The sequence below is a fragment of the Salvelinus namaycush genome, chromosome 35 (genome assembly GCF_016432855.1).
Source record: "Salvelinus namaycush isolate Seneca chromosome 35, SaNama_1.0, whole genome shotgun sequence".
Lineage (NCBI taxonomy): Eukaryota > Metazoa > Chordata > Actinopteri > Salmoniformes > Salmonidae > Salvelinus > Salvelinus namaycush.
Window position 1 is genome coordinate 27,198,847 of NC_052341.1, and position 14,864 is coordinate 27,213,710.

The 14,864-nt window shown below is 42.4% G+C and overlaps 1 protein-coding gene across 1 annotated transcript in view; it reads left to right on the forward strand.

Annotated features, from left to right (window-relative positions):
* The window catches only part of LOC120029668 (protocadherin-15-like), a 224,724-nt gene that overhangs the window by 114,211 nt on the left and 95,649 nt on the right, over window positions 1-14,864 (forward strand). The window contains exons 10-12 of the mRNA XM_038974947.1: window positions 173-285; window positions 7,345-7,551; window positions 12,803-12,937. Of these exons, the coding sequence (XP_038830875.1) occupies window positions 173-285; window positions 7,345-7,551; window positions 12,803-12,937 (455 nt within the window). The remainder of the gene's footprint in view (window positions 1-172; window positions 286-7,344; window positions 7,552-12,802; window positions 12,938-14,864) is intronic.

The following is a 14,864-nucleotide window of genomic DNA, read 5'->3' on the forward strand; positions in this document are numbered from 1 at the left end:
CTAAAGGTTATGAGTCTTTTCAAGACTTTTCATTAGAATTACATTCACATTCGTGTAATGTAAGGGGCATAGCAAAAATTGTGAAATATAGAGGTACTTACTTTCATAAAGCCTCCAACTTCTCCCCTGACCTTCAACGTGACGGTCAATTATATCCCTGTCCCCTGTTTAGGTAAGCCGGAGAAGTACGCCGACTTCTTCTCTCTGAACCGAACCACTGCCAAGCTGAAGCTCCTCAAACCGCTCAACAGGGACCTGTGTCAAAGATTTGACTTGGTAATCAAGGTAATCAGAATAAAGCTCTGTAGCCCGGCATGCTGTCTTCGTGACAAGATCATGGTCTTTTATTCTGAATAAGAGGGAAAATGATCCAATAATTCACAGCTAGAGAGAGAGGCAGAGACTGGGGATGGTGTGTGTGTGTGTGTGTGTGTGTGTGTGTGTGTGTGTGTGTGTGTGTGTGTGTGTGTGTGTGTGTGTGTGTGTGTGTGTGTGTGTGTGTGTGTGTGTGTGTGTGTGTGTGTGTGTGTGTGTGTGTGTGTGTGTGTGTGTAGGTTAGGCAGTGAGCGGTGCTAAAAAACCCATCAGGGTGAGTCAGGTATCACACACAACTGCCGACGAGGCTTGTTGCTTTAAACTCCAGAGGGCGGTGATCCGTTAGGAACATTCTGCATGCTACAAGGATCCTCACACTCCGAGGGGGGAGTATGGACATGAGCTTATATAGATAAAGCTCCCTTATCGTCACAGGGGGAAACTCCTGTACTACAGGTGTCTCAGACTCCGGATCAAAGAGGAAAGAGCCCAGTGCAAGCTATGGGTTATATGACACTGTGTTCATATGTAGGGGGCTTCAGTTCAACCTAGCATGTGTGACATAGATTTGCATGCAGGGTGTGAATGAAATATTCATGCAGTGTGTAGTGTTTGAATTAGATGTGTATACCGTGTGTGTGTGTAGTGTCATGCTCGCGCTGCTGCATGCTGACGGCCAGATTGGTAGCGATATCAACCAGCAACGTGCTTGACAGATTTTCTGCTTCAGGAGTCGGTGAGGGGAAGGTGAGCAGTGAGTGCCCTCCCCTCTCCCTCCGTCCCTCTAGCCTGAGCTCAGCAGCAGGCAGCTACCCCCCAGATATTGGACAGATCCCTCTCACATGACAGGTAGACTGGGCTGGGTGAATGAGAAGTGACTCCTGCACAATGACTGTGTTAACAGTGAGAAAGGTGGCCCACCACAGGAAGAGATCAGCTCAGCAGTTACCCCATTTATAGTCTGCCCTGTCCAAGGACAGGTACTGTAAAGAGTGCAAATCCTTTTCGAGGAGAAAGCTCATTCTCTTTTTTTATATATAAAGGAAGAAAAAAAAACACATGTTATCTTTCTACAGGTATCTGTGTGTGTGTTGGAAACTAGGGAAAGTTTTTTCCAGGCTTCATTGAGTTGGAACTTGCCAGGCTGCAAATACACCTCCACAGTGGAGGTGTCATAATACCCATAAAACCTTGCGGTCAAACAGGGAAATGGTTCCAATCGTTTTTCCACCAATTATTAGAAACTTAAAATAAGGGCTGTGTTTTGTGTAGGCTTACCCTGGAGTGATGTTTTGATAACCATGTAAACCTCTCTCGGACAAGGTGACTTTTATAAAAATATTCGGCTCTATTTACTCTCAGATTCGAAAATGCTATTTAACATCAAAGTAGACATCATGCAAAACTACAAATCCCTGCAAGCTCCTGCACGTCGTCTCTAGCTGACACCTTTGCTAACAGGTACTGTGTCAAATTAAAACTTGCACAAGACGGGTCACAGAATTGTCCATTTAAAGAAATGTAGCCAATTTATGAATTACTACATTTAGCTAACTTTCGATAGTTAATCCCGAGATTCTTACCTATTCCTCGATTCGGCAGTCTTGTCTCATCATGGCATTTGGAGTTCTTTATGATAGCCACATTAGCAGCACATTTTTTTGGGGAAAATACAGGTGAATATATTGATACAAGTCACCTTGTCCTAGAGAGATTTACAAGGTTATCAAAACATCACGCCAGAGTAAGACTACACGAAACCCAGCCCTTATTTTATGTGTTTCTAAAATGGAAAAACGATTGGAACCATTTCCCTATTTGACCACTAGGTTTTATGGGTATTATGACTCATACTGTGGTACTCTATACTGCCCTGGGGCTGTGTTAAATATAGATACACAGTATGATCCAGATACTGTACAGGAATAGTCTCAGAGAATGGAGGGAGGGCGCTGTGGTTGTCTGGTGGACAGAAACATGTACTTTAATGATGACTATCATATTTTCATTAGATTTGACTGATAAGTGTATGTGATTGACTATTGGAGTGGTTTGAGAGATGATGACGTACATGTGAATCACTCTTAATTGAGTATTTGGAGTCAACCATCCAATTTGGTGTCAACCAACCCACCGTTGTAATTCAATTAAGCTGCGGAGTATGCGTTTGGTTCTGCACCATGAAGAACACTTTGAAGATATAATAATTTCAATAATTACCTTTTTTGCAAGTTTAGATTTGCTTCTCATTCCGTTTGATATGATCGCTTCTCGCAGGTCCCTTACGGAAGAAACACGTGCATTTCACATGTTCCAAAAGCACGTGAATCACATGTGATCTATGTGAAATGAATGTGATAACATTCAGACAACATGTAAAGCAACACGTGATAATATGAAATGACACTTGAAAACATGTGAAAACCTGGTTTTGGGAAACTTCACATGTATTCATATGATTTCACGTGTGAAATTTCATGTGAAATCATGTGTTTTTTTTCTGTACGAGGTGTCAGTATAGTCTTAGAATCAGATCTTAGGGGGACGAATCGACTTGATATTCAGGGAGGCATGAAGTGCTTTTGACACAAGTGGCTGCTCTTCATATTTAAACAGTTACACACTCCTCTAGCCGATAATGGGGACCATGCTGTTACTCACAACACTTTAGTTTCCATGTTGAGTCATCGCAAGACATGGGCACAGAGCGGAGGATGGTGTTTGACGCAGTAAACTGGAGATTTTATTGCAAATAGTTCTGAAAATTATACAGTACCAGTCAAAAGTTTGGACACACCTACTCATTCCAGGGTTTTTCTTTATTTTTACTATTTTCTACATGGTAGAATAATAGTGAAGACATCAAAATGATGAAATAACACATATGGAATCACGTAGTAACCAAACAAGTATTAAACAAATCAAAATATATTTTATATTTGAGATTCTTCAAAGTAGCCACTCTTTGCATTGATGGCGGCTTTGCACACGCTTGGCATTCTCCCAACCAGCTTCATGAGGTAGTCACCTGGAATTTCAATTAACAGGGGTGCCTTGTTAAAAGTTCATTTGTGGAATGTCTTTCCTTCTTAATGCATTTGAGCCAATCAGTTGTGTTGTGACAAGGTAGTATACAAAAGATAGCCCTATTTGTTAAAAGACCAAGTCGAAATTATGGCAACAACAGCTCAAATAAGCAAAGAGACATTACTTTAAGACATATAGGAACATTTCAAGAACTTTGAAAGTTTCTTCAAGTGCAGTTGCAAAAACCAAACTATGATCAAACTGGCTCTCATGACGACCGCCACAGGAAAGGAAGCCCAAATAAATGCTTCACAGATTTCAAGTAAAAGACACATCTCAACATCAACTGTTTAGAGGAGACTGTGTGAATCAGGCCTTCATGGTCAAATTACTGCAATTAAACCACTACTAAAGGACACCAATAATAAGAAGAGACTTCCTTGGGCCAAGTAACACAAGCAATGGACATTAGTCTGGTGGAAATCTGTTCTTTGGTCTGATGAGTCCAAATTTGAGATTTTTGGTTCCAACTGCTGTGTATTTGTGAGACGCAGAGTAAGTGAACGGATGATCTCTGCATGTGTGGTTCCCACCCTGAAGCATGGAGGAGGAGGTGTGATGGTGCTTTGCTGGTGACACTGTCAATGATTTATTTAGAATTCAAGGCACACTTAACCAGGATGGCTACCACAGCATTCTGCAGCGATACACCATCCCATCTGGTTTGCGCTTAGTGGGACTATCATTTGTTTTTCAACAGGACAATGACTCAACACACCTCCAGGCTGTGTAAGGGCTATTTTGACCAAGAATGAGAATGATGGCGTGCTGCATCAGATGACCTGGCCTCCACAATCCCCCGACCTCAACCCAATTGAGATGGTTTGGGATGAGTTGGACCGGAGAGTGAAGCATAAGCAGCCAGCAATTGCTCAGCATATGTGGGAACTCCTTCAAGGCTGTTGGAAAATTCCAGGTGAAGCTGGTTGAGAGAATGCCAAGTGTGTGCAAAGCTGTCATGAAGGCAAAGGGTGGCTACCTTGAAGAATCTCAGATTTAAAATATATTTTGATTTGTTTAACACTTTTTTGGTTACTATGTGATTCCATATGTGTTATTTCATAGTTTTGATGTCTTCACTATTATTCTACAATGTAGAAAATAGTAAAAAATAACAAAACTCCCTTGAATGAGTAGGTGTGTCCAAACTTTGGACTGATACTGTCCATGTCAAAGTGCAATTATGCTTTCATTAATATTATAATCTGTATCATAATTAAATTGTGATTGATATATCCTCATTACTCGCGTAAACCCTGAAACTATAGTGGCTTTTCCAATGGTAATGCGAGACACTTTGATGTATAGGCAAATTAGAGTAGCGCACCGTTTGGAGGGTTCGGAGAGTGGACCATCAGCTATGTGAAAGATAAGACTTGGACACGAGACAGTTAGTTAACGTGACACAGGTCAGGCATTAGTAATCAATGATGAACATCCAATTGTCATCATTACATTCTTCCCCCTCCCACTAAGAAACATCCTTGTTTTATAAATTGAAAATAGACACTATACTTGTTTAGGAACAGATATTGGAAAACTTCAATGTGTAATCCGTTGATCCATGATACAAAAAATGATAATCTGCCACAATAGCCTGCATGAAAAGCACTTTGTTTCACTTGTATTCTTTTGTACAGCTCCACAACAAAATGCTACTGACAAAATACAAAATATCAATAGCCAATACACCAACAGTGTAAATTAAAAATCAGTCCCTCTTTTCAGTCTTTAAAAAAAAAAGTTGGTGTAACCACCGACTCGCTGTCCCATGCATAGTCCATATGCACACAGCAGGCCCAGCTGTGCAGTGGTAACCTCAAGGCCTCCATCATTTCCATTTTCATACTGACACAAAAAGTCACACACACACACACACATACACATACACATACACATACACACACACACACACACACAAAAGCTGGTAGAACAGTTCTCCCATGCAGCACACAGGTAGGCAACTCCATCCATCCTTTATGGATAACCAGCCATTGGGGAGCAGAGTCATCCCGCTCGAGTGCGCCCCCATGCAGCCACGTAGCTAGAATCGTTCTCTCATCCAAGTTGTAGAATCCAAGGCTCGGGCCCGCAAAGAGTGGCGGGAGAAGCCCCATTTATGTCCACTAAGCAAAAGTACATTTCAAGATGTGTAAAAGTCTCTGTAAAACAAATATTTAGTTGGTAATGCCGTTGTAGACAGGTGGACAGTCCAATACCAATGGTGGGGAGTGCATCATCGGTTCCTTTTGTCACGTCAGTCATTGCATATCTTAGAGCAGAGGTGTCAAACTCCTTCCACGGAGGGCAGAGTGTCTGCGTGTTTTTTTTCTTTTCTTTTCAATTAAGACCTAGACAACCAGGTAAGGGGAGTTCCTTAATAATTAGCGACCTTAATTCATCAATCGAGTACAAGGGTTGAGCAAACTCTCTCAGCTACTTGACCCTCCGTGGAATGAGTTTGACACATGTGCCTTAGAGAGCTTTTTATAACTTGTCAGTAATGTCATCTAGCCATTGTCCGCTAATGTTTTTTAGGCCGTTTTTTTAGGCCATATATTTTGTAGTAATATTCAAGTAATTTAAATAGCACATGAATGCACATTAGAGATGACAAAATGTATAGAATTGCATGATGATTAGATTTAAAACTGCACAAATGTATTTGCACCCCTTGACAAAATGTGTAGACTTGCAAGAAATAAGCTTTGAACTGCATAATATATTCTCTCGCAACAAGAGGGGTGTAGCTAACTAATGAAACTACTCTACTTTTTGTGTTTAATAGGCAAAATGACACATTCTGTTAACGTCTGACTCCAGAGTGATCTGTTCTTGCATTTTGTACTTTTTCAAAGTAACTTTAATTAAATTAACTATATTCTTCTCAAGGTTAGCTTTCGTGCAACTTAACTTCTTCCAGTGTGAAGTCATTTGTAACTTGATAAACTATATTTTCAGAGTAGCATCCCCAATACTGTCCAATACTCATGCTTCACTTGTCCGACAGCTAGCAGTGAGGGAGATGATGGTGCACTGCAAATGAGAATAACATTTGTCCGATGCTGCTTCGGTACGCTAGCTAGCATTTAGCCACGTGTCAGCAGATATTCGGTTCCACAGTCATAAAAAAAACGAGAACACAGGTGCCACCGATGTAACGCTTCGTTTAGTGTGGACAATCAGCTATTTGAAAAATAAGACTGGACACGAGACATCATACGGAGTTCAACAGGACGTGGTTTAGGCTATTCTAGGACTGGCGATCACCATCTCAATTAGTTCACGTAAAACAGGTGAATTTATAGACACGGGTCAAGCATTAGTAATCAATTATGGAGGAGGAGGGATAATGACAAAACCGTCTGAAAAGGCAGAAAAATGAAGGAATTAATTTGGTCATCAGTCATATAAAGTGTTTTTTTGTTGTTGTGAAGGGCCCAGCAGTCACCCTCCCCTCTCTCTCTATGTTGTTATGATCAATAATTGTAAAGGCGGTTTCATTACTCTGTATTGACACAACCGTGCTGATTGGCAATAGATTAGATCAACATCACTGATGGAGAGAACAAACAGCCCTGCTAGAATGAATGAGTTTCCAGTGTACTTCCATGTTTGTTGGAAAGGAATATGATTACAAAGGAATAATAAGTATCACTCACAAAGATTGCTGTCGAAATCATCAAATGTTATTCCAATTGGTTATTTTCTGTATCCTTGTGTTGGATTCAACCCCATTTTTTTTATCAGTTGTCTTTGGAAAGCTTAGTCCACGAACCCAGCATTACTTGTGCTGTAAGGAAAGAGTTTTGAAACCCTCAGTGCTGCATGCATGCACTTATTGAGTAGTTCTCAGTCATGTTCATTAAGGTGAAGTGAATCTGGAAGGTGCCACCTGAACGTGTCCAATAAGAACACAGATTTACGTTTTCTGTTTTCCAGGCAGAGCAGGACAACGGCCACCCTCTGCCTGCGTTTGCTAACCTCCAGATCGAGGTTCTGGATGAGAACAACCAGGCACCATACTTTCAAGACACCACATACCAGGGCTTCATCATCGAGTCAGCGCCAGTGGGCACCACATTGTTCGCCGACGTCAGCCTCACCACCCCCCTGGGCATCAAGGTTCTGGACAACGACATTGAGGAGGTAAGACCCCATAGCCGAACAGTCTCTTCGTTCATTCATTCATTCATTCATTTATTCATTATTTCAGTCATTCATTCACCGACCTAATTCCGCTCGAGGGGGTTTTTCAACTGACTCCTCCGTCGCGACGTACCCAGAATGCCCACCTGCTAGCCTGCTAGCCGCGGCCCGCCAGCTGTCTAGAGCACATCGGACTGTTAGCATAAGAGTCCCATCGGACAAATTCTTTGGCCACTATACATATTTTGCCAATTGGCCTGGTTTACCACACGGAGCCCTGCTGATCTGTCTTCCGACGTCACAGCACGAGGGGGCCACAACAGACTTTCTTCTAGGTGACCTACACTGGGACATGCTTAACACCCCAGACATCCTACAATCTAAGCTTGATGCTCTCAATCTCACACAAATTATCAATTAACCCACCAGGTACAACCCCAAATCCGTAAACACAGGCACCCTTATAGATATCATCCTAACCAACCTGCCCTCCAAATACACCTCTGCTGTCTTCAACCAGAATCTCAGCGATCCCTGCCTCATTGCCTGCGTCCGTAATGGGTCTGCGGTCATGCGACCACCCCTCATCACTGTCAAACGCTCCCTAAAACACTTCAGCGAGCAGGCCTTCCTAATCGACCTGGCTAGGGTATCTTGGAATGATATTGACCTCATTCCATCAGTAGAGGATGCCTGGTTATCCTTTAAAAGTGCTTTCCTCACCATCTTAAATAAGCACGCCCCATTCAAAAAATGTACAACCAGGAACGGATATAGCCCTTGGTTCACTCCAGACCTGACTGCCCTTGACCAGCACAAAAACATCCTGTGGCGTACTGCATTAGCATCGAATAGCCCCCGCGATATGCAACTTTTCAGGGAAGTTAGGAACCAATATACACAGGCAGTTAGGAAAGCAAAGGCTAGCTTTTTCAAACAGGAATTTGCATCCTGTAGCACTAACTCAAATCAAATCAAATTGTATATGTCACATACACATGCTTAGGAGATGTTAATGCGAGTGTAGCGAAATGCTTGTGCTTCTAGTTCCGACCATGCAATAATATCTAACAATTTCACAACAACTACCTTATACACACAAGTGTAAAGGAATGAATAAGAATATGTACATAAAAATATATGGATGAGCGATGGCCTAACGGCATAGGCAAGATGCAGTAGATGGTATAGAGTACAGTATATACATATGAGATGAGTAATGTATGGTATGTAAACATTATATAAAGTGGCATTGTTTAAAGTGGCTAGTGATACATTTATTACATCCAATTTGTATTAATTAAAGTGGCTAGAGATGAGTCAGTATGTTGGCAGTAGCCACTCAATGTTAGTGATGGCTGTTTAACAGTCTGATGGCCTTGAGATAGAAGCTGTTTTTCAGTCTCTCGGTCCCCGCTTTGATGCACTCCAAAAAGTTCTGGGACACTGTAAAGTCCATGGAGAATAAGAGCACCTCCTCCCAGCTGCCCACTGCACTTAGGCTAGGAAACACTGTCACCACCGATAAATCCACGATAATTGAGAATTTCAATAAGCTTTTTTCTACGGCTGGCCATGCTTTCCACCTGGCTACCCCTACCCCGGTCAACAGCCCTGCACCCCTCACTGCAACTTGCCCAAGCCTCCCCCATTTCTCCTTTACCCAAATCCAAATAGCTGATGTTCTGAAAGAGCTGCAATATCTGGACCCCTACAAATCAGCAGGGCTAGACAATCTGCACCCTCTCTTCCTAAAATTATCCGCCGAAGTTGAGCAACCCCTATTACTAGCTTGTTTAACCTCTCTTTCGTATCGTCTGAGATCCCCAAAGATTGGAAAGCTGCCGCGGTCATTCCCCTCTTCGAAAGCCAAGTTAACAAACAGATCACCGACCATTTCGAATCCCACCGTACCTTCTCCGCTATCCAATCTGGTTTCCGAGCTGGTCATAGGTGCACTTCAGCCACCCTCCAGGTCCTAAATGACATCATAACCGCCATCGATAAGAGACAATACTGTGCAGCCGTATTCATTGACCTGGCCAAGGCTTTCGACTCTGTCAATCACCATATTCTTATCGGCAGACTCAACAGCCTTGGTTTCTCAAATGACTGCCTCGCCTGGTTCACCAACTACTTTTCAGATAGAGTTCAGTGTGTCAAATCGGAGGGCCTGTTGTCCGGACAGGGTTCAATCCTCACACCGACTCTTTTCTCTGTATACATCAATGATGTCGCTCTTGCTGCTGGTGATTCTCTGATCCACCTCTACGCAGACGACACCATTCTGTATACTTCTGGCCCTTCTTTGGACACTGTGTTAACTAACCTCCAGACGAGCTTCAATGCCATACAACTCTCCTTCCGTGGCCTCCAACTGCTCTTAAATGCAAGCAAAACTAAATGCATGCTCTTCAACCGATCGCTGCCCACACCTACCCACCCGTCCAGCATCACTACTCTGGACAGTTCTGACTTAGAATATGTGGACAACTACAAATACCTAGGTGTCTGGTTAGACTGTAAACTCTCCTTCCAGACTCACATTAAGCATCTCCAATCCAAAATTAAATCTAGAATCGGCTTCCTATTTCGCAACAAAGCTTCCTTCACTCATGCTGCCAAACATACCCTAGTAAAACTGACCATCCTACCGATCCTTGACTTTGGCAATGCCATTTACAAAATAGCCTCCAACACTCTACTCAGCAAATTGTATGCAGTCCAAATTGTATGCAGTCTATCACAGTGCCATCCGTTTTGTCACCAAAGCCCCATATACTACCCACCACTGCGACCTGTATGCTCTCGTTGGCTGGCCCTCACTTCATATCCGACGCCAAACCCACTGGCTCCAGGTCATCTACAAGACCCTGCTAGGTAAAGCCCTGCCTTATCTCAGCTCACTGGTCACCATAGCAGCACCCACCCACAGCACGCGCTCCAGCAGGTATATTTCACTGGTCACCCCCAAAGCCAATTCCTCCTTCGGCCGCCTTTCCTTCCAGTTCTCTGCTGCCAGTGACTGGAACGAACTGCAAAAATCACTGAAGCTGGAGACTCATATCTCCCTCACTAGCTTTAAGCACCATCTGTCAGAGCAGCTCACAGATCACTGCACCTGTACATAGCCAATCTGTAAATAGCCCATCCAACTACCTCATCACCATATTGTTATTTATTTTGCTCCTTTGCACCCCAGTACCGCTACTTGCACACTCATCTTCTGCACATCTATCACCCCAGTGTTTAATTTGCCATACTGTAATAATTCCCCTACTATGGCCTACTACCCCCCTTATCCTGCCTCATTTGCACACACTGTATATAGACTTTCTCTATTGTATTATTGACTGTATATTTGTTTATTCCATGTGTAACTCTGTGTTGTTGTTTGTGTCACTGCTTTGCTTTATCTTGGCCAGGTCGCAGTTGTAAATGAGAACTTGTTCTTAACTAGCCTACCTGGTTAAATAAAGGTGAAATAAAAATATATTTAAATTCGCACTCACTCTCTCTACGGAATAGTGCTGTAGATCTTGATAAGAGAGCAGAGAGGTTGAGAGCAGAGAGGTTGAGAGCTAATCTTGTTACAGTACATAGAATCAAGTGACTGTCTAGGTCGAGTTCCAGGATCCAAGCATGTCAGCTGCAAATAAGATATTTGGCTTTCAAGATGATACTATAGGAATTAATCATAAAAAAACATGCATGGCTTTCATTTTAACGCGATTTTAACACCATCTCCAAGTTCTCATTGGTTGAGCAGGTTGTCCAATCACACTTTTTGGTTTGTTCTCCTAATTCAGCTCCTCCCTGGTGATGAACCTGTAGCTATTAGCCAATGCATTAGTGATTGGTGATTACTAGTGGGAAGTTCTCTTTTTCTGCTGAGCAGCCTCTTCTTTCAAACTATCCAATTCTTCTATTTACATGATTTCCGCTTCACGCCTTGTTTATAGATTCTTGTTTAAATTTGTAGCTAGCTTGGTTAGACTTTGAAGTGCAATTATCTATTTTTCTCTGACCTGAGGAACTTGTTTCCCACAGTAAATGGATGCCTGTATTACATTGATAAGGCATATAGTTGTGTATAGTTGTTACTAGTGCCATATGTGCTGTTTATACGTATATACTCTGGGTTTAGCCTGGTCTTGTTTGTTTCTCACATGCCGATCTGGAGCAGGCTAAAGTCAATGTGGGTTGTATTATTTTGGGAAACCTCATGCTGATGGAAGCTGTGTCAACTCCCACCATGCGGGGGCTTTGGGAGAGGGGACCTCTACTAACACCCAGCCATTTGTTAAGTGTCTGTGGTGATTATTATTCGAATTACTTTTATTTGCCGCAGCTCAATTTATTTATGTCTCCCTCCGTCCGGAGGGGCAGCGGTGTAATTTCAATATCCTCTAAAGCAGCATCAACAATATCCACAGTGCTGAGGGGTGCATATTAGTAATGAAGGCTGTCGCCTGTCTGGAATGGGCCTGTATTAAAAGGACTGGCTTGCTTATCAAATGGTAAACGATTCACTATAGTGCCCTACTTTCAACCAGGGTCCATAGAGATTCCTATAGGGCTCTGTTCAAAAAATAGTGCACTATATAGTAAATAGGGTGCCATTTTGGATGCAGATGCTATTATTGCAGGGGTAGGCAGTGGATAAGGTTGGACTTTTCATTATTGGTCTGTATTCATACACAAATGTATCCAGGTGTTGCTGTGTGTGCAGAACACAACCACGACACAAGGACTACAAAGCCTTGCAGGGCTTCAGATGAATTAGGGAAAGGTATGGGGTTTAACATTCGAAAGCCCGTTTAGATTGTCACAACAGACCCCGCAACACAGCCATACAGATACCGTGGACAGAAAGTGCATTGATAACAACAAATTCTTAGTATACTTTGTCATGCAAATATGATACGGATGCCAACATCAGTGCCATGGTAATATCGTACAAAGAGCTGTGTAATTGTTTTTCATTGTCATTCCACACCACGGTGGATTTCATGGAAACTAAATGGTTTGATAGGCAAAGAAATAAAAACTGTGAGACGACTTCATAGTTCAACTGTTATGAGTGTTTATCCTCACATATATTTCCTTTGTCTCCAAAACGTGTATTTGAAACGGACTGACGAGGTTTCATCACCTTGCTTTCATCAATGGCACTCCAGTCAGTCAGTTGTTGTTTGTGGACTTGTTGTTGCCAATAAAAATTCTGTGATTTATTTCCCTTCCCTTGAAGATGAAAGATCCCATGGTGCAGATATCCTTGGACAACTACAACACAATCTTCATGTTGACACCTTCGGGGATTACTCGCTACCTGACACTGCTGAAGCCCGTGGACCGTGAAGAGCAGGACAGCTACACGTTCACGGTAAGGCTAGCTCTAGCTGACACTACTCTCTCTCTCTCTCTCTCGATTTCTTCTCCCCCCACAATTAAGTTAGCACCTGTCAAACAAAATAGTACATCGTAAACTGGAATTCAGTCACTTGTCCTTTAATGCCCATATACAGTATGTCTTGTAGCAAGCTCATGAACACTGCTAGAATGGCAATAGGTATATCATTACAGTACTATTACATATACACTATTGAATCAGCAAGATACTTATTTTCTTGCTCCTTGAAATTCATAGCTGGGATTTTTATCCCCATAGTATGTTTGCCAATGCTCCTGAAATTTCTGTCCAATTTGTTCTTTTTTTCTTTTTACGAGACGGTCCTATCCTTTGTAAAAATGTCTTCCACATCGTATCCTCAGGGTTATTTTTGTTTTTAATCTGGTAATGATGGAGTGCATCACACTCTTTCCCCAAACTTTATGACCATTGGGATAGAACAATGGTGTTTGTCTTCAAGTAATTATACTCTATTGTTGCTCACACCGACGTCTCCCGCTTCCCTCTGCCCAGACAACCAGTTGGCACAGGGCCTGTATTTGATGTAGTGTGTGTGTGTGTGTGTGTGTGTGTGTGTGTGTCTGAGCGTTTTTGTGTAGGCTTACATACTCCGTCCGATATGTAAGTAAAAAGAGAAAGCAATCACTGTAAAAGCACTCGTTGAAAAATGTTATTGTGCTAAAAGATAAAAGTGAATCATTAATGTAATGTGATGCGGTAGCCTCTCTCATTAAGTATTTGTGCAATCCCCTGAGCCAGCACCTACAAAGTTTGAGCTTGAGCTTTCATTCAAGAGTAATACTCTCTGCTGCTGGCTAGTGCACTGTTTCCAGCTGGAAGACCATGATAAAGCACAGCACAGGACAGCACAGGACAGCAGAGCACAGTCCAGCACAGCACAGCAGAGCACAGTCCAGCACAGCACAGCAGAGCACAGTCCAGCACAGCACAGCAGAGCACAGTCCAGCACAGCACAGCAGGGTTCAGCACAGAACTGTAAAGTACAGCATAGCACAGCTCAGAACAGCGTAGCTCAGCACAGAACAGCTCAGTATAGTTCACTGCATAACACAGAACAGCTCAGTATAGTTCACTGCATAACACAGAACAGCACAGCGCAGCAGGGTTCAGCGCAAAACAGTTAAGCGTAGCACAGCTCAGAACAGAATAGTTCAGCTCAGCAGAGAACAGCACAGCAACACACAGGTCAGCACAGCACAGCACACTGCTAACCTCAGTACTATTCCTCAGTACGTTTGATGATGTATTCTTCCCTCAGCTCAAACTGGCACTGGGTTATTCGCTGTTCCCTCTGGATCAGATAGACCTGTTTATTTGAAGAAATGTCACCTAACAGCTGTATCATTCAGCCTGAGAGCCGTAGTCTTGTCAGGCTTTGAAATTGCCAAGTGCCATGTCATCAGAAACCATAATTGGAATTTGTCCTAAGAACTTTGGAGGTTTTGGAGTTCCATTTATCCTGCTCACCTTACCACTCTGTTTTTAGAATTGAGAGACCTTATTTTTTTTAGCAATCTGATAAAATCCAAATGAAATCAAATCCAATATTATTTATCCGCAGAATTACAACAGGTGTAGACTTTACTGTGAAATGCTTACTTGCAAGCCCTTAACCAACAATGCAGTTTTAAGGAAATAAACTTAAGAATATATATTTTATTATTTTTATTTTTTAAGTAACACAATACAATAACAACAAGGAGGCTATATACAGGGGGTACAGTACCAAGTCAATGTGCGGGGGTACAGGTTAGTCAAAGTAATTTGTGCATGGGTAAAGTGACTGTATAGATAATAAACAGTGAGTAGCAGCAGTGTAAAAACAAATGTCAATGCAAATACTCCGGGTGGCCATTTGATTAATTGTTGACCAGTTTAA